Source organism: Rhea pennata, chromosome Z (genome assembly GCF_028389875.1).
Source record: "Rhea pennata isolate bPtePen1 chromosome Z, bPtePen1.pri, whole genome shotgun sequence".
Classification (NCBI taxonomy): domain Eukaryota; kingdom Metazoa; phylum Chordata; class Aves; order Rheiformes; family Rheidae; genus Rhea; species Rhea pennata.
The window spans coordinates 56,368,053-56,390,678 of record NC_084702.1 but is presented as its reverse complement, the minus strand read 5'-3'; the positions used below and the strand labels follow the sequence as shown (position 1 = coordinate 56,390,678).

At 38.7% G+C, this 22,626-nt stretch overlaps 1 protein-coding gene across 2 annotated transcripts in view; it reads right to left on the bottom strand.

Moving 5' to 3' along the window:
- The window catches only part of SV2C (synaptic vesicle glycoprotein 2C), a 77,963-nt gene that overhangs the window by 15,458 nt on the left and 39,879 nt on the right, over positions 1 to 22,626 (bottom strand). The window contains exons 4-9 of one of the 2 annotated variants that reach the window (XM_062599820.1): positions 9,950 to 10,083; positions 9,703 to 9,792; positions 5,366 to 5,455; positions 4,516 to 4,536; positions 3,709 to 3,797; positions 2,226 to 2,390 (exon numbers count right to left, since the gene is read on the bottom strand). In XM_062599820.1, coding sequence (XP_062455804.1) covers positions 2,226 to 2,390; positions 3,709 to 3,797; positions 4,516 to 4,536; positions 5,366 to 5,455; positions 9,703 to 9,792; positions 9,950 to 10,083 — 589 coding nt within the window. Of the gene's footprint in view, positions 1 to 2,225; positions 2,391 to 3,708; positions 3,798 to 4,515; positions 4,537 to 5,344; positions 5,456 to 9,702; positions 9,793 to 9,949; positions 10,084 to 22,626 lie in introns of both variants that reach the window. The other variant, XM_062599819.1, reaches the window with a different exon arrangement.

Below are 22,626 nucleotides of genomic sequence, written 5' to 3'. Positions count from 1 at the left end.
AGAATCACCCCGAGCACAAGCATGTGAACAAGGAAGCGCCTAAGCAGCCACATTACGAGGAAAGCTCTCTTGCCCTTGCTAGGAAGTCAGCGTGCCGGGGGGCCTCTCTGAAGTGCCTGTACACTCGCGCACGTAGCATGGCAAGAAAATGGAGGGATTAGAAGTCTGTACAAAGTTATAGAGCTACAATCTAATTGGGATCACAGAGACATGGTGCGAAAGCTCACATGATGCCCAGTGACAGCTGCAGTGGATGGATACAGGCTCTTTAGGAAGGACAGACAACGCAAAACTGGAAGGAGTGGTTGATACCCTAGAGGGCTGTGCTGTCATTCAACGGGCTGGAGAAATGGGCTGAGAGGAACTTCAAGAAGTTCAACAAAGGGAAGTGTGAAGTCCGGCACCTGAGTAGGAATAACCCCATCCATGAGTACAGGCTGGGGCCTGATCAGCTGGAGAGCAGCTCTGCAGAGAAGAGACCTGGGACACTAAGTTGAACATAGGACAGCAATGTATACCTGTGGCAAAGAAGACCAACAGCATCCTGGGCTATATGAGGAAGACTGTTGCCAGCAGGCCAAGAGAAGTACTCTGGAGTACTGTGTCCAGTTCTGAGCTCTTCAGTACAAGAAAGACATGGATTTATTCGAGCAAATCCAGTAAAGGTCCACCAAGATGATTTAGGAACTGGAGACTCTCTCATACAAGGAGAAGCTGAGAGAGCTGAGACTGTTTAGCCTGGAGAGGAAAAGGCTCAGAGGGATCTTAGGAATGTTTATAATTTTTTGATGGGCAGGTATAAAGAGGATGAGGTCAGACTCTTCTCAGTGGTGCCCAGGGACAGGATGAGAGGCAATGGGCACAAACTGAAACACAGGAATCATAGAATCATAGAATCAGTAAGGTTGGAAGGGACCTCTGGAGATCATCTAGTCTGACCACCCTGCTCAGCAGGGTCACCTAGAGCATGGTAGACAGGGTTGCATCCAGGTAGGCCTTGAAGATCTCCAGAGAAGGAGACTCCACAACCTCTCTGGGCAATCTGTTCCAGTGCTCCGTCACTGTCACAGGGAGGAAATTCCCCCTCACGGTCAGGCGGAACTTCCTGTGCTTCAATTTCTGCCCATTGCCTCTTGTCCTGTCACATGGGACAACAGAAAGGAGTTTGTTCCTGTCCCCTTGACACCCTCCCTTCAGGTACTTGTTCACATTGATAAGACCCCCCCTCAGTCTTCTCTTCCCCAGGCTGAAGAGGCCCAGCTCTCGCAGCCGTTCCTCATAGGGCAGGTGCTCCAGCCCTCTGATTGTCTTTGTAGCCCTACACTGGACGCTCTCCAGTAGCTCCATGTCTCTCTTGTACTGGGGAGCCCAGAACTGGATGCAGTACTCGAGATGAGGCTTCACCAGGGCTGAGTAGAGGGGGAAGATCACCTCCCTCCACCCGCTGGCAACACTCTTCCTAGGGCTGTCACTGGTGCCTAAGGTTATTTTTCCCTAGGTGCAGGACTCGGCACTTGCCCTTGTTGAACCTCAGGAGGTTCCTCTCCGCCCAACTCTCCAGCCTGTCCAGGTCTCTCTGAATGACAGCACAGCCCTCAGGTGTATCAGCCACTCCTCCCAGCTTGGTATCATCAGCAAACTTGCTGAGAACGCACTCTGTCCCCTCCTCCAGGTCACTGATGAAAAAGTTGAACATGATGGGAACCAGTACTGAGCCCTGGGGGATGCCACTAGCCACAGGTCTCCAACTGGACTCCATGCCACTGATGACAACCCAATATTCAAATTCCATTTGAACATAAGAAAAAACTTCTTTATTGTTAGAGTGGTTGAACTTTGGAATAGCTTGCCCAGAGGGGTTGTGCAGTCTTCATCCTTGCAAATATTCAAAATCTGACTGGACACAGTCCTGGGCAACATGCTCTAGCTGACGCTGCTTGAGCAGGGGGTTTGGACCAGATGATATCCAGAGGTTCCTGTCAAACCTAACTATTCTGTGATTCTGTGAACCACCAGGCAATGTCCAGGCCTATTTTTTCCCCATATTCCAGAACACCATTCAAGATAAAATCATAAGGAGTCAAGAACAGAAATAAATTCCCCTAAAAAGTAACAATATCTTCTATTAATAGTTAATACAGAAAATTATTAGATTACTAGGACATGCTTTAAAACATGCATTTATCTGTTCTAGCCAAGTCAGGATATTAGAAAAATCTCTAGACCTGTCATTGATGTATTCTCCATTGCTGTGAATTTGATTTTCCAATGTGAAGTTGAAGACAAAATGGGAGACCTCCTCATTTCGAAAATGTTTCACTCGGGATGCATACTCGTCTGACTGCAGATGTTTAATGACATCAGGAAACCACACAGATAAGCCATAGTAGCTGTGAAAAACAGCAAATATTCAGTCACAAATCTCACAAGTTCAGAAATCTGTGCAAGGTGAGAATGAGCAGCTTTCTCATCCATTTACTTATGCAGTGGTTGAATTTGGAATCATATCCAAATAATGTGTGTAAAAAATAGATCCAGACCGGAATTAATTTCTGTGTGAAGTCAACGTGCGAGGGCCCTGGAGGTACTAACAGCTGTCACCACCCTTGCCTGGCCTTCCCCTGGGCCTCCCTCCACCCTGCCCAGGCCCAGGACCCCATTTCAGTCCAGCCTGGGTCCTCCCCAGTGATGTCTCAGTGGTGCCAGGCTCAGTCACTGGCCCCATCGATCCCGATCCCAACCCACGGGTGATCGCCCAGCCTTGGCTCATTGCTGTCTCCACAGCGGTGCCCATGGCTGGGCTGCTCCTGATTGTCCCCCAGTGCCCTTACAGCCACCTTGCAGGGCGGTAGGATGGGTTCTGGCAGCAAAGACTGGCCTGGCCACCCTGGGGAGGCCTCACTGCTACTGGCCTCAGGGGGGTCCTGACACAAAGCCTGGAGCTTTGCATAGACTGAGGACAGTGAGAGATAAGAAGAAAAAGTCTTTTCTAGCATCTGGTAGAGGAATTCATGATCTGACCACTGACATTTTGTCTTTGGACTAAAAAAAAAGGAAAGGAGCTCTATTGGAGTGCCAAAACCAAAAGTAAGCTGGGATTTAGCACATTGAATGTTCCCTGAAGTGAGCAAGTCATTTTTGAAGCAGGAGACTGTAGGAGAATTGTGAAGGCTCTCTCATGCAAGAAACCCTGTAATGGAGAAAAGTCAGTGTGTTTTATGGAGTTACACAGCATGATTGCGTTTGCCTTTAGATACAAACAGGTAAGCTACAGCAGCATCTGTCTGCAATGACGCCAGTGAGCTTTGGAATGGATAACAATACCAAGAACATCTCTTGAATAAATCAAGTCTAGCCTGAAGACTCCTGTTTTAAAATACATACTTTTTTAAAAGTTAAAGTGGGTAGAGTAGCAAGCTTATATTTTTAAAATGTTGAAGCAGGCACAGTCCTATATTTGCTGATTCCCTGCATGAAAATGTTCAAAGATCCTGACCTACAGAAGATGCCAATTGTCTTAAACCATATGTTCTTAATGAATCAGGCTTGCCACCAAAAATAGACTAACCAATAAACATAACATTGTGTGGAAAGATAATTGAATAAAACTTTTCCAAAGAAAAAAGATAATCATAGTGACAACGATTTGCATGCAGATGATTCCTCTGTCTGCCAAGTCTACCAAAATCTGGTCTGAAGCATTCTTACCCGAAAGACAGGGTGAACCATACAGCTGTAAGTTTGATTGTATTATCCTTCACCGGGTAGTTGAAGCACCTCATAAATGTCAACCAAATCTGTAAATCATTAGGAGATATATTTATTTTAAAAATATTTTGAACAATTTTGTTAAATGATAGAAGCTTTTGTATTCTGGTTTTCTTGCTTCTACAGGGTATTAGAGAGAACAGATTAGCTCTTTGATACTCAAGTTATACTGTATTTGTGATACAAGAAAATTAATCTCTGGCTATAACCAAATTGTGCAAGTTTTGTTTCTTTCTGGCCTGTTTTTACGTGGTTTATTAATTTACCTCTACAGACTACTTCAAACTTTCCTGTCAATTTCACTGTCACAAATAAACCTGACCAAGATCCTCTCAGAAGTGTTTCCTTCTCACCTCCCAGTATCATACTGCTTTAAGTTTAGACAAGCTATACTCCATAATTCAATAGGACACACAAATCAGAGTTTGATTTGTCATAACCTATCACAGCTGGAAACTGGTCCTTTAACTATGTGAGGAAAAGCTGAGACAGAACCTCTACAGCAGAGATGACTGAGAATGGAGTTTTCCTCTCTCTCAAGGTCATTTCCTGCTTTTGGAGAGAAGAGGCAATCTGCCCTGACAGTTTTTAGCATACATCATGTACCAAGGAAGACACCCTGACCCAGGCGCCAGTCCAGTGGAATAACAAAGACATGGGATAACAAAGCTGCAATTTCTTAAGAGTTTTTTTTAGTAACAAAGCCAAATCATAACATTTCCATTTTCATCTACTCCAGTTTTGGACAGATAACTTTAAATGTAGACAGTTGCTGGATTTTTTTCATAGTGAAAAGGCAGTTTTTGAAGCAAAACAATTATGATTGGAAATACGTGATGAGCCCTAGTTTACAACACTTCTGCTTAGCTCTGGAAAGCTTTAAGATGTCAGATTTTTCAGAGCTGTTAAAAGTTCTTTCAGACATTTTTAGTGTTTTTTTTTATTAATAAGACTTTTCTCAGTTTTTTATTACAAGGTTCAAAGTTATTGTGCAATGTTGTCTTAAAAAAAAAAAAGAAAAAAAAGGATGTGGAACACAGTCCCAGCAAGCTTGTATTAATAAAATAGTTCTGAAGTAGTTTTCTCGTAAAACATATGACATGTACTAAAAATACATGCAGATACAATGCCTTATAAAAGTTTTATTGATATTCATCTACATAATTTATTCGTAGCTTTACTGTTTGTAAGTAAGGTGGCCACTTCAACTTCCTGCTGATAATTCTTCACCTCATCACATATGACCTTTTTCCATAGGTATATATTAATATGCATTGCCAACACATATTATATTGGGGTGTTTGGGTGCATGTGTATATAATTAATAACCATCACTTGGGTAAGGGCTGATGCAGCATTTTCCTCCTCAGAGGTTGAAAACAGCATCTCTGCGATTTACCTATACCTCTCCGGGGTCACAAAATGGGAATCTTACAATGGTTTCTGAATTCTTCAGTCACAAGGAAAGCATAGCGTTGCAGCTGCCACCAGCTTGAGCTTGGCCAATCAAGCCCATTTCCAAACACTAACTAGAAAACATAATGAATACAGAACTAAGAGAGATGCTGTTACTTACACCATATAGCTCTGTGCGAATTCTAACAAAACATCTCCTGTACCACGTTCCTGTATCACTCTCGATTTCTATGAGCTCATCTATCTGCTTTGGAGTTTTGATTCTGTTAACCTAGAAATAAAAACAGAACAGCAAAAATTCGCATTTTCTTGAGCCATTAACTGCACATCAAGGAATTCTACAAAGTTTTAATAGCTCCCATAAACTAAGAATGAACAAATACTAAATCTGTGTCTATATTAGGAATGCTTTAAAAGTATAAAGGAATAGTTGCACGCTATAGCATCAAAACGTCTGCTATGGGTGCAACTGTATTGGAAAAGCTGTACGTCCAAATCATAAAGGAAATTCATATCCTCTGAATGAAGCAAGCTGTAACTGCTAGGTTTTGCCATGGTGTTGCTGTATATCTCTAACGCCACAAAGGATAAAACATTCATTAAACCCTCAGGTAAGCATGTCCCAATCTTGTTGTCAAGCTGTTTCTGACTTGCAATGACTATATCTCTGAAAGTCTACTGATTATTTTTTAAAATACTGTAAGAAAATCAAAAGTATTTGAAATATCAATTTGAAATTAATAGTTGAATAACACTTTTCTTCTGTTATTATTTCTTGTAGTGATAGACTGGGAAGTCTCCTGTCCATTTGATACTGATTTTTACTATCATTTTCAAAGAGAAGAGAAAAAGTTAGCTGACATGGTCTGGAGCCACATGTATTATTGCTGTTACAAAGAATTGTCTACTTCACCCAAAATAAAATGAGATAAACATACATCTAGGAAAAATACAGAATTCCCAGTGAGAGAGAATACAATGCTGTCTACTCTGCTAATTTTCACTTGCAATCTCCTGTGTGGCAGAACAAGAATGTGCTCCATCATCTTAGACCAACAGAAAGAGAATGTAAAGAAAATAAATAAAGTAATAAAATGGGAAAGGGGACTGATATATGAAGAGGGACAGAGCAACAGATGAGGAATTCAGTTTTGGCAGTAATTTCTGCCAAACAGGTAGCAATGTCTCCTGTTTCACCTAATCCACCCCTGGACCTGGGACTCTAGTGGACCCCACCACCCAGAGATGTATCATTGGGGATTCCAGGACACCAGAGATCTGCAGCCTTGATTGTATACCTCTAGTTTTCAGTCTGCTGCTCCTATAGATACACATTGTTCAAGAACTGGCAGACTCATCCCATGAATAAAAACAGCAAAGCATTTTAACCTGGAATACAGTAGCTCACTGTCTTGCCAAACGATGACTATATCAAAAGCCTGTATGTTTCTCATCACACCTCTTCCAACAGCAACAATCCTGTCCGCATCATTCAGTTGGTTTTCAGCTTTTCTTAAAGTGCTTTTATTGAATACTTTATACAAAAGTTTGAGATGAATTCTCCAAGATTATTTAAGACCTTGTACATAAGGACATCCTCACATACTCTTGTGATGCCCCTCTTGGCAGAAAGGACGGGCCTTTTGAATCACATTTTATAAGCAAACATAGCTCTTGTAGGCTGAGATGCAGCCTTTGCGTTGTCCTGGACACCTGACTCGTCTGGAGCTGGGAAAACTGGGGGGAATTGTATATCCCAGGAACACTGCATATAATCTCCAGACAAAAAGCCAAAAGGCCTTTACAGCCATTTAACATAAGAAATATTCTTTTGAATCAGGCCAGTGATCCATCTGTCCCAGTGCAAATTCAGCTTCCAGTATATTAAAATATGAAAGAGAAAAAAGATAAATATATTACTTATTTCAGTGAAAAGAGAGTTTCAGTATAGTAGCTAGAAATATGGAATTCTTTAAATTATACAAAATAAAGACATGTTGCAAAGTAAAAGGTCTGCTAAAAGAAGATCATTTAACACATGGCAATGAATTTTGGGTTTAGGGGTAGGAAAGCCTTTTTTTACTTACCTATTTAAACCAACCAATCCAATGAACATACATTTTAAGGACCCAGAAAGATAATGTTTAACACGTGGGTAGTCCCACAGTAGAAGATACTATCAACTTCTTGCTCTGTTAGAGTCACTGCTCTCAGGAGAGATTTTCAGAACTATTAAGAACAGCCAGCTCCACAATTTCCATGGTCAGTCACTATGAGCTCCATTTTGGAGTTCCTAACTCTCAACAATTCATCAATTTATGCCATTTCTACTTTAAAACTTTGAAGATAAAATCCTCAGTAATATGAGTAATAAGAATAAATATGACTTGTGAAGAAGCTTCTAGGAAAATATGGTATCAAAATAGTAAGAGAAATATATCAAAGACAGTATACTAAAACTACACTAATAATGAAGAGTAAAAAGTTACATCAGTTGTAGAATTAGAGAACATACATTCATCTCTGATGAAACTAGTGACACAAATTGGAGGAAAGTATTAACACTTTTGTAAGTTAGATATAATGATACTGGATGAAGCAATGAAGCTTCAGAAAGGTAGGTGAATAAATTACTGGGACAAAAGGTCAGAATATCCTTGATTAATTTAAATTTTAAGTAATAGAGTCAAAAAAGGATGTCCCAAGCAAATTACACAGATGTCCTTTGCACTGTGGGCCTACAAAGTGCTAATATTGTCCAAGAGGAGACAATGATGATAAGTTACCATTTTCTAATCGTATCAACACAAGCTTACATTAGGGACCATTACCAAAGTACAGCCCTGACATACAGTCCAGTGTTTCTTATCCTTGGACTTTTTGAAATCAAGATAGGAGTTTTCCCAATGCTTATGGCACAGACTGTCAAAAATCCCAAACTGCTTGGGTTTTTTCCCTTATTCATGCAAAGAGAAAATTGTATCAAAGACTGACAAATTAACTAAAATAGATATAAATAAAATACTGAGAGTAACATGAGTCAGTGTTACATGTTAATAACTGTAGAGAGAAAGACTTATCAGATCACGAGAACTGGAGATGCTAAGTACATGCTTTCTTTTCATTTCTGTGCCCAGGTGTGATCATGTCAAACTGCTGTAAGACTGCCTTGAACAGCTGATCCTTCCCACCACCTTTTGTGCCTCCTCCCTTTTCCCAGCACATTCCTGTCTTCTTCCTTGTGCCTAAACTAACCCTGTAGGTGGATAGGTCGATGCCATGGCTGACCATGCAGTAAATCAGTGAGCATCAACTCTGGCAGAAGAAAAATAAAAACCAACTGGGAGCAGGAATGCTCCTTTTGAAAGTAACTCAGACTAGCATAAGCCAATTGGGGAATTACACTCTAATGCTACACTGTTAGCCAAATCCCTTTACTCATAAATATCAGAAAATGCAATATTGTTAGAGTGAATGGCAATACAGGTATGCCACTAGTGTATAAATTATGGAGGTCAAATGTGATAGATATGCTAACCAGCCTTCTTTCAAGCTGAATATAGCAGTTTTAAGCATCTTTTTAGAATAAACTAAACGCAGGCAATGGAAATCACATGCAAGGCAATAACTTGCAAATCTGAATGGACTAAAGTTACATGGTCAGATGGTCATTCCTTGAGACTGTCTGAAAATTTAGAACCTTTAAGAGGATTTCTTAATTGAGTTACATGTGCATTAGAGCAAGAAGAAATCCTCTGGAATAAGAAAAATCCCACATATAGGCCTGAGAGGCAGTAGAGTGCCAACATTCCCATAAAACACAAATGGCTGGAAAGGTGGGATGGATTTCTGAGCAAGAAAATGCCTACTGCTGTTTGGTTCTACTGTGTTCATGGAAATAAAATTGTGTATATTCTTCATAGATTAAGATATTCTTTATAAATAAGGAAGACTGCATTAAAAAAAAGCTCTACATCTGAACTATCAATTTTTCCTCCAAATGGAAACAATCCAGCAATATTTCCAATACAGCCTTTTCCTTAGATCTTGAAGTCAACAAAACAACAAGAAAGAGTCAAGCTTCCAAGATATTTCGAAAAAAAAAAAATGAAAAATTAATGTTATTTTTAAAATAACTATGAGCTGATGAAAGTGAAAAATCATTTGAAAAAATTTAAAGGAACAATTGGACTTCTACTATGTGCTTATTGTGAATATTAACATTGAAGTAAATTTAATAAAAGATCACAGCTGGAGTCTATCAGTATAGATCAGTACAATGGAAAATATCACACTACAAGTTCACATGGTCCAGAATATGCTGATATCTTAACATCTGCTCAATATATAACAATGTCAATAGAAATTCAGTTCTTATATTTAGAAATCTAGGGTACAAATGATTTCTTCTCTCTTTAGCACGTAGAGAGATAATACTGATTGCTTAAACACTGAAGACCTTGCCAATCAGCAAGCTGGGTGATACTCTAAGAGATTAGCTTTAAGAGCAATACTCACTGTGAAAACTTTTTCAGGCTGTCCACGAGCACGCATGTTTGTGTCATGAATTTGCTTGAGGATCATCCAGGCTTCATCATGTTTTCCAACCTAAGTGTTTGATCAAACCATTTAAAAATACATATATATTCGGATTAAGATATCTGCTATAGTCACTGAACAATCTTAATGCTTGTTATAATTATATTATGAGTTAAACATAGAAGTAAGTTTGATTGGAATCTAAAAATGATTTTGAAAGTTATACCTCCAGCAAGAACCGAGGACTTTCTGGCATGAAGGTGAGGGCTACCACGGAAGAGACACAGGGCAGTGCACAGACGATCACAAACACTCGCCAGCTGTGGAACTGATAGGCAGAGCCCATGCTGAAACTCCAGCCTGTGAAAGAAGAAATGCATAAAACGTAGAGAAATAAGGATTATTGTATTTTGGAGTCTGCAGCTTCTTCAAAATGGGAAACAAGTCTGTATCTGGAACTCGGTTCATCTGTTCTATTCCCACAAATATCAAAGATTCCACAAATATTCCTAGATTATGAATTTTAAACTCTTGTATATAACTAGTCATGTTGGAAAATGTTCAGATAAGACAAGATGGGAGACTTCCTTAAACTTAGATTAAGGAGTGTCTTTCAAGTCACTTGGCAAACCTGTACGAAGGTAGTTACATGAGCCAAACAGGGACACCATTGCAATCCTCATACCTAAGATTTTGTACATAAAAAAAGCAATAGCTTTGTATGAATATTGGAAGAAGGGAGAATTAAACTAAAAACCTACACTCACACAACACATTTTACGGAATTTTGTGTCCTCCAGGAATGCTGCATCTGACAGAGCTTGGGTACTATTAAAGGAAGAGCTTTTTTCAAAAAACAATTCCATCAAACTATATTATTTTTCACCAATAAACACTGACAAAATCAAAGTCTAACTGGCATCTCCAAGTCTTCCTCTTAATCAGAAGCTGTTTAAAGTACTGATGAATATTAGGTACTGATTCTTACAGCAAATTGCTAGCAATAAACAAGAAAGGAAGAAAAAGTAAAAATGTGAGAAAAGCATTTGTACAAAATACAATTGAGGTCTACAGTAACGTGCTTTCAGACTTCTAGAAACAGAAACACTAAAACCAGAGTAAATTATTCATTAAAAACTCAATGTTCTTCGATCATCTTTAAATAAGCAGGAACCTTATAATTTGACATTAAAGTACTAGGATACCATTCACATTTGAGTTAATTTACTTTTAAGTTTTTTTTTTTTTTTTTTTTGGGGGGGGGGTCAAGGTCTTTCTGAAAAAGTACTTCCACTCCACTACAAGTAGGTATCATTAAGGCCAATGGTTCTTTCAGATATTGATGATTAGTACTTTGGAATTTTGAGAGTAGTTTTCATTGCGATGTTCGCTGTGGTTTTTTTTTTATATTATTGAATAACCTAGGAATAATAATTATGTATACATAAGATTACAGAGGATGATAACTGGAATTTTAAGGTTTCCAACTGTGCTCTAATTATTATAATAACTATTATTAACTTTTTTGACAAAGAGTTAATTTCAACAATCTTAATGAAATAAGAGACTCTCAGAATTTAACAAAACGTAATAAATAAAGCATTCACAGGGCCTAGCTTCTGTTTCCATCTTGTTTCAGAGCACTATACAACACCCTAAAATCTGTGAAAAGCAAACTGAAAAAAAAACCCCTGTAACTGGATGTACAAATCCCCCTAGTATTTAGGCTTCCATCTGAATTTGGCAACCTTAACCCTGAAGTAGGGAGAGATGATATAAAGAGATTACAAAAAAAGAACAGAAAAAAAATCTTCTTTGAAAAACTGACTTTGAAATATCTCTGAGTGCTGACTAATAACAAGAAGTAGAATCCATTTTAAAGACAGATTGAGAAGAAAGCAAAAGGAAATATGGGAAAACTTGTATGTGAAACTGCAGGGCTACTGGTTCAGCTTTTTAATAAAATATCTGATTGAGTGGAATATTCTGACTGGACTACAGCAACGACAGGATTTTTAAAAACCTAAGAATTTCTCTTACGAAAGAGAAAAATGTGATTTGAATAATTACCCAGTCCATGAGTCTGGCTTCAATATAGCAAAATCTTTAAAGTAAAATTTTGAAGCAAAAGTTATTAAAATAAGAGTAGAATCTAAAAATAACAATAAATATAGAAACAGCTACAGGAAGAAAATGAGATACCGACTAATGAAAGAGCTGATGCCAGATTCATCTGAGCTCTTTCTCTGATAACTGATTTTTCTAGACAGAAGACGTGTGAAATTTAATCTGTCTGGATGTCAGTAAACAACTGACACCACATGGCACCGAACAGGCTATTAGATAGTTCATCTGTTAAATAGTGTATTTTGGAATTTAAAGATAATTTGGGAAGGGAAGGAAGTAAGGGAGGAAAGGTTTAAGGTGAGTTAATAAAGCAATTAGAGAACATATTTGTGCTTTGGACATTGTGTATATATTTTATCATAATCATTCTTCCTCTTCATTATATATGTTAAACTACAGTGCAAAATCACCTAATAGGGGACTCACAAAACGATTTCGTTTTGGTCGCGTCCGTCTGCCGTCAGCCAGCAGCTTGCGAGGGCGGGCTGCACCCTCCACCCCAGCCCGGCCGAGCTCCCGGGCGACGCCGTTCGGAACCGGCCCTGCAGCACCCGCGGCCAGCAGCACATTTACACGCCGGTTCACGTTTTGGAAGCTCTAACTCCGCAAACAGTACTTCTGCTGCAAAATGAAATCACCCGGGCTTCATCCCTGTTACAAAACTAAGACAAAATCTTGTGCTCTAGAGCCAGTCCTAGAAAATCCCGGTAATAACTTACTTCTAAGGTTAAGTGAACCGCACTATATTTAATTAAAAGCAATGACCGTTCATCCTGCTGTCATCCAGACAACCCGCAAGTTATCTTTTTTACACATCTCTCCTCAAAATACCCAATGGATTGTATAATAAAAGCTTCATTATGGTTTGTATTGCTTGTATTATGCTTTTTTTTCTCTTTGTATTGTATTAGCTGTTGCAATTTATCTCATGATTTAATATATCTGCTGAACTAATGATAATAGTTAATACCAGAATCATAAGAAGAAATCAGTAGGGAAAAAGCAAAGGAATTGTTGCCACACAGCTCTCTTGAGCCTGCTCTTCTATCTATTCCACAGCGAGCAAAACAAACATTTTTTGAATGCAGAGCAAGTTGAGATTTATTCTTACATTTAACACATCACACTTTCCTAGGTCATGAGCTAATCTGGAAAATGGAGCCATTAGACTAGTTCTGATTTTAGCTCTCAAATTTAAAATTAGCTTTCAGGCCCACTGTCTGTACATCTTGAAACCACATGGAAGTGTGCTCTTGGCCGTAACTCAATTCCCTTCTCCTCTCCTTGATTTATGATACAACAGCAAAGAGACAGGAGCTCCCTTTGGTTGCGTTCAGAGCACCGCACAAGTGCCAGACTTCACCCCTGCTCTTGGCTACGCCGTGCTCCACTGTCATTAATCTTGAAATCGGTGGCAGGTTCCGACGCTTTATGAATTGTTAAAACTCTTGGCCCAAACGCATCCTGGGAGCAATTTGCTGTAGAGCAACAGCAAATCCGCAGTGCCTCGGTCTGAAGTCACTGCAGCAGCCACCTTGCTGAGTATCAGAGTATCACCTCCTCGCTTTACTGATTACTAGGAGAGACCAAGCGAGTCACAGGCACCGCAATCACTGATGACAGAACCATAGCGGCATGTGGCAGAGCAACAGCAAAATGTACCGACATGCTAATCTATATATAATCACCAATGTTGAATTCAATGTCAACGAAAACTTTTTTCCCCTAACACTACATTCGATCTACTGCAGAATATTAATAAACTGAAAGAATATTTTAAAGTTCTTGCTCCAAACGAAGAAGAACATTTCTGTCATAGACATCTTGGATTAAGAGAGGTGTATACCTATCCTTATTTTATTTTATTTTATTTATTTATTTATTTTAAATCCTGAATTTTATAAATAGATATTAATTGAGAAACAGCAGGTTTCTTCAGGGACGAGTATCATCTTTCACAGTGATTAGGTGACCAGAGAGTCTACCTAATGACAGGAGACTAAAGAGCACGGCTTGCTTAACTTTTGAAAATGAAGGCTAAAGGGGAACATAATTACTCCCTACACATTCACATGGGTTACACTGAAGTGCAAAGTGAGTAATGAAAATACAGGTGCATATTGACTGCAAATAGATACAAGCTGGCAAAGGGATGGTTTCTGACGACAAGAGGAATAAAGTTCTGGACTACCTTTTAAAGATAGTTATGTGGGTAAAGAAAGCCTAACTGAATTTAAGATGCAGCCTACAAAAATGATTTTATGGCATGGTTATCTAAAGACTGTCTAGTCTCGGTATTTTTTTTTTTTTATTCATCAGGTAAATAGGAATTGGAGGCACAAGATTCATGACGGTGTCAGAAACTGTCAAAAGCAAGTCTGCACCATCATAAAAAAACCCCATAAAACTCTTGATAGATTGAGGGAGGGAGTAGCGGCAAGAACAGCACTAAATTAGGGGGCAGCGTAGTCAAGTAACTTAAAGGAATTCATAGATGCTATAGATTCTTCTGCAGAGTCCTTTCTGTGATTTTATAATGTTGCTTACATCCATTTTATCGTATACATTTTGGTCAGAATCTAGCCTTAGTTTATCTTTTTTAATTTGGGGAAATTTCCAGTAAATAAAATGTATGATTGCTCCACATTGCCACGTGATGGCAGTGTTACTGTACTTAAGAAAAATAATCAGTAAAAAAAAATCAGTAAAGAGTTCTACTATTAAATGTAGTTTTTCTTCTTAGTAGTTCTGAAATCTAAAGATGAATTTCTGAATTCTGGAGCTAAATCAGAATTATAAAGAAAAGGGGAAATATTTTACACCTGACAGCACGGAAATACACATTATTGCATTTGTATTTAGTCTGTCCTGGCATTCCCAGGTTTAACCGTGAGCAACATCTATGACTTAGCGCAGACCTTTTAGTGGTACTCTTTGGAGTAATGCTAAAGCATCCCTCAAACTGAAACAATGAATTCAGCCAAGTTATATTGGTGAGGAATCTCTGTTAGGTATTTTTATAAGACTGAGTGAAATACATCCTTTCTAAGAAGTGCGGCTACGTCTTCAGAATTATTACGTAGGTGTATTAATGTGAAATTGCAGCAGCACAAAGTAGAACTCCTGTCTTTTATATGATTAGATTACTAATATCACCCATGCAAGGCAGTGGTATTTTTAGCCTGTATAGCTAGGCAGATATGCTATAGGCCCACTGGTTCAGCAGGTCAGCTGCTGATAATTTTTGCAGAAGAGAATCTGGCAACAAAAGAGAAGAGTTGAAGTGTAGCAGACCACGATGGAGGCACCTTACCAAAGGTGCATGTAGAAGACTGTCTAATTCCTAGTAACACTAGTCTGCCTCTCTAGTCAACAAGTCCCTGAGAGTCATAAAGATTAGCAGTTCAATAAAAGAAGAAAGTAAGTGTTAAACAGATATATTTTATAAATATATTAAATACCTAGTGCAGACTTGGTTTGATGACACTTAAAACTTTGATTAAAAGTAACAGAACATTTTCTGAAGATACATTTCCCCTCCCACACAGGTGGGAGTTGCCAATCACTGACACCCACCACTTTCTTTTCATGCCACTGGTCCTGATCTGCAGTCCAGATCATCAGGCTACACATCTTTCCCTTATGACATTATCTGCTACTTAGACATACACCAGCTCAGTTTCAAGGCAGGCTGACCTTGCACAGAAAATGATTTGCTCTCTAATAATATCAGACATAAATCCTCTAACCAGTGCCCTGCACTGCAGAACAGGCGAGGCCTCCAGTGGTACAACCTCTGGACAGTGACATCAATACTGTTTTTTTAAATGTTTCTAATACTTGCTGTAGTGCAGCCCAGAGTATGTGCTCTGTTACTTCCTGCCAGCTGAAAAGGAGGTTTGTGGATATGCATACTTCATAGGGCCCAAGGTTCATTCAGGTTTGGTGATGATATGAAGTCAACCTTTCTTTTGAGTATATGTATACTCTATGCAGCATGTAGAGCTATAGATAGATTAGGTTTCTGTTTCCTTGCAATAGGAATGCTAATATAAATCTATGGCAGGCTTCATACAAAACCTATAAAAATTAGTTTTATGTCAGAATATGTAACAATGCTGGGGGGCGGGGGGGGAAGAGGGAAGCTTTAAAGTCATTCTGTGTGTGGATTGCAATGATCTATCTTAAACCTGTTTTTCTTTTGGTTCTGATCAAGATGCTGTGACTCACAAGATGTAAACAGAGGCGAGAAATTCATCTCCAAAATGGCACAGGCGATGGATGGATGTAATCATGATAGAGAATTAAAGCAACAGCAACCAATAGGTGAAATGCAGCTACAGCTGCTGGTCATGCCATCTGTCTAATCCTGGCAGATGCTAAAGGTGGCAAAGGATGTTTAATTAGTGGTCTATTTATGACTATAATACACAGGATCTTACTTGCCTTTCTAGCTAGAGAAAAAGGAATGCATGTAGAGATTTGAAGTAGGTGGTTGTCAGTGCTGAGCCTCATGGGCATGGCTATCTCTATCTTGAATTCAGCAAAGGAAGTTATTCCTGTACCTCATTTTTCTTCACTGGAAAGGATACTGGACTGACTAAACAAAACAGAAATACGATTAAGGGAAAATCACTCATCAGCAATTTACAGAGCTTCCCCTACTCTCTCTATCTGTGCGAAAGCCCAGGTAGCTTTTGCTTTTACCTAAGAAGTATTGAGAGAGACCGACGGCGATTACAAAGGCAAACTCAATGCATTCCTGCCCTTAAGTTTTCAAGACTTCATTTTTATGGAGTCTCATAGGACAGAAGGGAGGATATACAGAACCAGAAAGAAAGGACTTTCAAACTGAACTGACCAGTGATAAATGTATTTCCTATTCCTCCTATATTCTCTGCTTCTGCGGACTATTCCGATGACTCAATAGTTATAACAAACAGAGGCCTAAGAGTAAGGAGCTTTGACAAGAGGCAGCTTACGGCACTTTCAGAATTAATTCTGTCTCTTCAGCACTTACTATGTGAACATAGAAAAGCAAGACAATACGTAAAGTAAATTTGACTCCTCAAAACTTCCGTGTGGTGGCCTGGGTCTTTCCGTCCCCAACAGTGGAAACGTCTTGTGTTAAATGCTAAATTTGGTAGAATAAGCAGCAACAGAGCTAGTGTTCACAAGTCAAATTAATATACAACTTTATATAACTAAAAAAGGCATCACAACAAGAGGATTCCTGTACACTTTACAGAGATAGACAAATTATCTTTTTGCTCACGTAATGCTGAAATTAATACATTTTAATGATTATCTGTACAATCAGAAAGCACATTAAGGAGAAGAAAGGAAGATCTTGGCAGACACTTGGCAGGAACATAGGATTATTCCCATAAGACCAGTTTGCAGGGCTTTTCAGCACCCAGTTTCACTCCTCTTATTAAAACACCCAAACATGAGACTAAGACACACCACCACCACCATCTGCCATTAACACCCGTAACTACTCATAACTACACTGTGTCCTCAAAGGCTTATAATAAAAGTGTATCAACTGTGAAAATGAGATAGAGTGACTATTTCAAAATTACAAAGAACAATGGTTGTTCTATCTATTATAAACTTAATTTGGGAAGAGAACAAGAGATATTTAAAGGGCTCAAAATGAAAAGGCAAAAGGGTACCAAAGGGGAGTCAAAGAACTGCATTGAGCCTAGGTCCATTTGGCCCAGCACAATCAAATGAAAGCTTTACATGAGGAAAAATTCCAATCCAGGGAACAAAGATTGAGACACACTGTTTTGATAAGATACATTACAACTTAGACCTTTAAGAAGGGAGTGACACCAATACTCCAAAGCTTCTGAGTTCCACCTACAGCAACTGGAATACGCAGAATATAAAAGGCAACTGGACTTTTCAGGGAACATTCTGGTTTGAACTGGGAGCTATAAGAGTCAATTGACAGCAAAGAGGCTGAGAGGAAATGAAGATTCTTCTCCACGCTAACTTATTTGTTTTATATAGAAGTATACTTGTTTGCTTATTCATCTTAGTTAATCTTCAAGCCACCATTCTCCATAACATCATTAAAGTAATTACAAGGCAAATCATTGGTATTTTGCAGAGTTTGATTGGGCCTTTTATGCTGCATCCATCTATATAAAACAAGAACAGTAGTACTTACATCAGCTAAGTCCTAACTCAGTGCTTAAAGCTCTCAGGAGGCACCAAAATAAAAAAATCAGAGCCAAAATGTGTTGAGTTTGGGAGTGGACTATCTGAATTGATAAGGAAAGACATTTATATGAGATATAGAGCCATTACCCCACATGGAGAGAGGGAAAGTATATCAAAATAGTATATAAAACTAGTGTAAAACCCTCTACATAGTTTCTTGACATAGCTGCATACCTCATTCATAAGAGGATTAGGACTGTTCTCCAAAATCTGGTTGGCCCTGGAAAGGTGCTCAGCTGACATGGGATCATACAGAGCTTTGTGAGCCTCTCCTGGACAGAGATATTTTCTGAAACCATTCACTGCTCCCACCAATATGATACTAAATGAATGTAAGGGCGAAGAGCAAAGCATTTCACCCACAGGTGATACCGAGGATACCATGAGTATGGAGTAGAGACAACCTTGTAGTCCTCTACTTCTGTTTGCTTAACTTTGGCCGCTTAGCATTTTCCGTTCTCAAAACAGGGAGAAACAATAGAAACACGCTTTATTCAGACATCATGCTGATGCAAATGTCTCCACTTGGCCATCACCATGCAGGATCCAATTTCACATTTAACTGTGAGTTACCTTAGCAATTCTGTGCTGAACACAACCCCAGTGCAACTATCTTGTAGAGCTGGAAATCTAGCAAAGCACTTCAATGCAGAAATGAAATGCTTTGGCTTAGGACATTCCTAAGGAGTTCCAGCTCTGTCCTGAATCATTCTGCCAGATCTCAGACACTTGTTACCAAGAGTCAAGCCTGAATAACTTCTTCATGGCTTCATTCTGAATGCAAGTATCATTATACTGCCTGGAAAGAGAGCACATACTCACTCAGTACAGTCCTTGGAAAATGAGGTAAGTGTTATACACCAGACAGCATGGATTTTACTCTGTTTTCAGCAGAAATGATGCAGATTTCAGACAGACTGAAAAAGAATGTTCTGTCATTTTCTGCTTAGATCGTAAATCAGTGTTTCTATAACCTTCTACTTGCACTTCCTCAAAATAGCTTCCTTCCTCTCTCATCCATATTTACACAACGTATAAATTAGAACAAATTCTTCTAAAACTTAAGTTATTTGCAGATTTATGAAGTTTAAAATGATCACTCTTGAAATTGTTAAGTTAGCAAATATGCATTTTCCATGCTGGAAAATATGTGCACCTTCCTCACGTGCACTTGTGCCCCTTTTTCTGAAACAACTGTCCTAGGCTACTAGAAATTACTGTAGATAGACACAGGTCAAATTTTGTCCACAGTTCTGAGGCAAAGCACAGCAAGAGCTGCAGTGTGTAAACAAAAGCTCAAATGTTTAATTGTCACATAAATAGTTGCTTTTGTGAGATTTCTGCACCTAAATTGGATTAGGAAAATGTTCTCCTTTCAGTTAAAGATCTGATGCAGACCTATATCTACTTTTAAGTAGAGATACTGGAATTCATATGGTACTTTCCTCAGTCCTATGGAAACTAATGCCTGTTAGAAGTGCTTGGGTACAAGCTGTTAGGATTTGCACTCCTCTCAATGCCCTGATAATACTACGGAGTAAGAAAAACACAAACAATAATGCTGCATTGCAGTAGGCCAGTGTTCCTGAATCTGACAGCCACTAGATATTTTTCAAATTGTATGCGCAGGATACTGCATAGCTAATTAAGGCCTATAGATGAGAGGTTTTTTTGTCTTAATTACTTTTACAGGCATATAGGCTAGAAGTAACCTACAAGCTCCTCACTGTTGAAAACCATGGCAGCAGCTGAAAGCATCTGGAAAGAAAGCTAAATCAAAGAATGATCTAAGTATTTTCTTAGTTTACAAGTAAAAGGCGAGCATAAAAATAAAATGTGCTTTCTGATACAACCAGGATCTTTTTCAGTATTTATACCAAATTTACCCTATAGTTCAAAGCAGAATGGAGACAAGCTGAAGAACTGGAAAGGTCATGTTCTAATTATTGACATACAAAAAAGCCAGAACAGGCCACCAAGGGTTAATGTTAAGCCGATACCATCAAAAATCTCATTACAAGCACTGTGGCACATAATTGATCTGACTGAATGGCTGACTGAGTCAGTGGCCCCAGAGATTTATAGACTCACACAGTTCTGTAAAGTCCTTGCTTGGGTCTGGCTCTGAGCTGCTTGCTCAATTAAGGCATTTTACAAGGAGCAAAACAGACAAAGAGGTAAAATCTGCTAGACACAACTCTGACAATAGCAATGGCAACTGCAGTATTGAATTGCCCTCAGAACTTACATGCTCATCAAACTAAGGAGAAAAGGCCATTTCTTACTTTACAGAGATCAAAGACTGAGCAGATTAAAATAAAAAGGTGAGAGGGGAAGCGCATTTGGAAAGCAGCTGCTGTCAGAATTCAAAAATATGGTGGCCAGTACAATATTTGAGACTACACAATCAAATGCCATTAAAATGTCTCCAAATTTTGCTTGTATTACCTCATTTGAGACTTCTTGTTAAAAGATTTCCATCTCTGGTCTCCTACATGTGCCTAACAGATTCCACTATTTTATTTTACTACACCTCATTAAGAATTGAAAATGGTTTTCCACATGAATTTCAAAACACCGGTTTGGACAGTGATAAAGAGTACAATAAAAGTAAATCATCAATCACAGACAAAATCTACATTTACAAATAGCCAATGAAAATTTTCTAAATGCCTAGCACAGCAGTCATCAACTAAGCTTGAAAGAAAATACTTGCCTGCCACGAAATCTGACTAAACTGCTGTAGAATGAGTTTTGCCCTACGAGTATTCCAAGCATAGATACAATAATCTCTACATATTTTTGTGTAGTGCCTTCCACAATCCACCATGGAGCTGAGTTCACAATCTGCAGGTGAAACTACAATGGTTTCAAATACATACTTGGTCTCCATGTGCAATCACACAGAGAAATGTGATTAAAGCCTTGAAATTGTTTGGCTGAAAACAATCATAAAGCTAAGTTATATTTGGTATGACAAGTTGTTGTAGGCACTACTAATAGTGGCTGTTAAACGTGGAAGCTAATTGAAAATGTAAGTGTTCCTGTCCTGGTCTGGGACTTCCAGTGATTTATGGGCATCTGAACTAAGGCTCTTGGTGAACACAAAAAGAGATGTGATTAATCAAAAAAGACAATCAGTCAAGGCATAATAAAACACTGCAGTTTATGAAAAGAAATTGAGCCTATTTATCTAGTCAAATTTTTACAAACAAAGCAATCATTGAAATGCTGGACTATTTTCAGAAGAATACGGAGATAGAATGGATCTTTTTTTAACAGTTATGTGCGTTTTATCTTTCACATTATGGTACAAGGTGACAATAGAACATCTATCAATTCAAGAAGCCCTTTCAACATCTTATCTTATTACGTTTAATTTGTTTTGGAAGTTGTTGCAAGAAAAATCATTCTTTTTCATGAGCATTTTCGTGCTGTGATTTCAGTCTCATTTCCTTTTTCTCTACTTAATTAATCTTTTATTATCTTTCTTTATTTTACAGAAAATATATAGAAACAAAATCCTATCATTAAGAAACAGAGCCAAACAGACTCAACAGGGCAGTTTGTGGTCATCCAGCAATTTGAATAGATGTGCACTCTAAGAATTATCTCCTAATCTGATGTCAGTCAATTAAACAATGCTGATGAGTTGAATAGATGGGGTCTTTTCGTACATACTATGAATCGTGTTGTTAGAAGTCCTAAATTAAAACTTTCGTCAAAAACTGGAAACAAAAAATATTATTTGCATTCACAGAACAAGCAGTAATTATCCCCAGTTGTTACCTACTGTAGTTGTCTGAGGTGATGGAGGGATTTTTTGCCTACAGAGAGAAAGTTCAAGTGTGTGAAATGTAATTATCAAAGGGACGAAGGAAAATACAATATGCTAAAAAGCAGAGTATTACAGTATTTTTCCCTTTGTAAACCTTCACGACATTCCTAACAGAGCCTAGAATTTTCAGAAATCATGGAGAAATCAGATGCTTATATTGGATTGAAACATTAGATTCCCAAAGGAAAAAAACAATCTAAAACCCCCATCTTCATCCCTTTAGCTATCACTCCCCACTTTTTGATTATATTTCAGTGATGCCCTCAGAAAACGACTAAGATGAGCGCCCAACCTTTGGTGCCCCAAACTCAATCCTCCCTGAAAAGAGACAAGACAACACAGACTCAAACAGCCAGAGGAGAAACAACGGAGGTAGAAAGCTGCATCTCCTCCAGACCAGAAACAGAAGCCTCACCTCAGAGCCCTCACTATCAGATCTTTCCATTTCTCTTTGCTTATTTGATACTGCTTTTGGCTGGCATATTTGGAAAACAGAACACACCCCTGTGTTAGGAATATTGAGCACATAAACACTAGAGGGGAGATCAGTTTATCTTTGCATCAGTTCCTCCGCTATGAACATGAGCAGAAAGAATGCATTCAAACGCTGTACTCACAACAGTTTTATAAGGCAGATAAACAATAATAAAGCACAGGCAACCGATTTCTACTGTTGCATTGTATTTCAGACAAAATGAATGCAT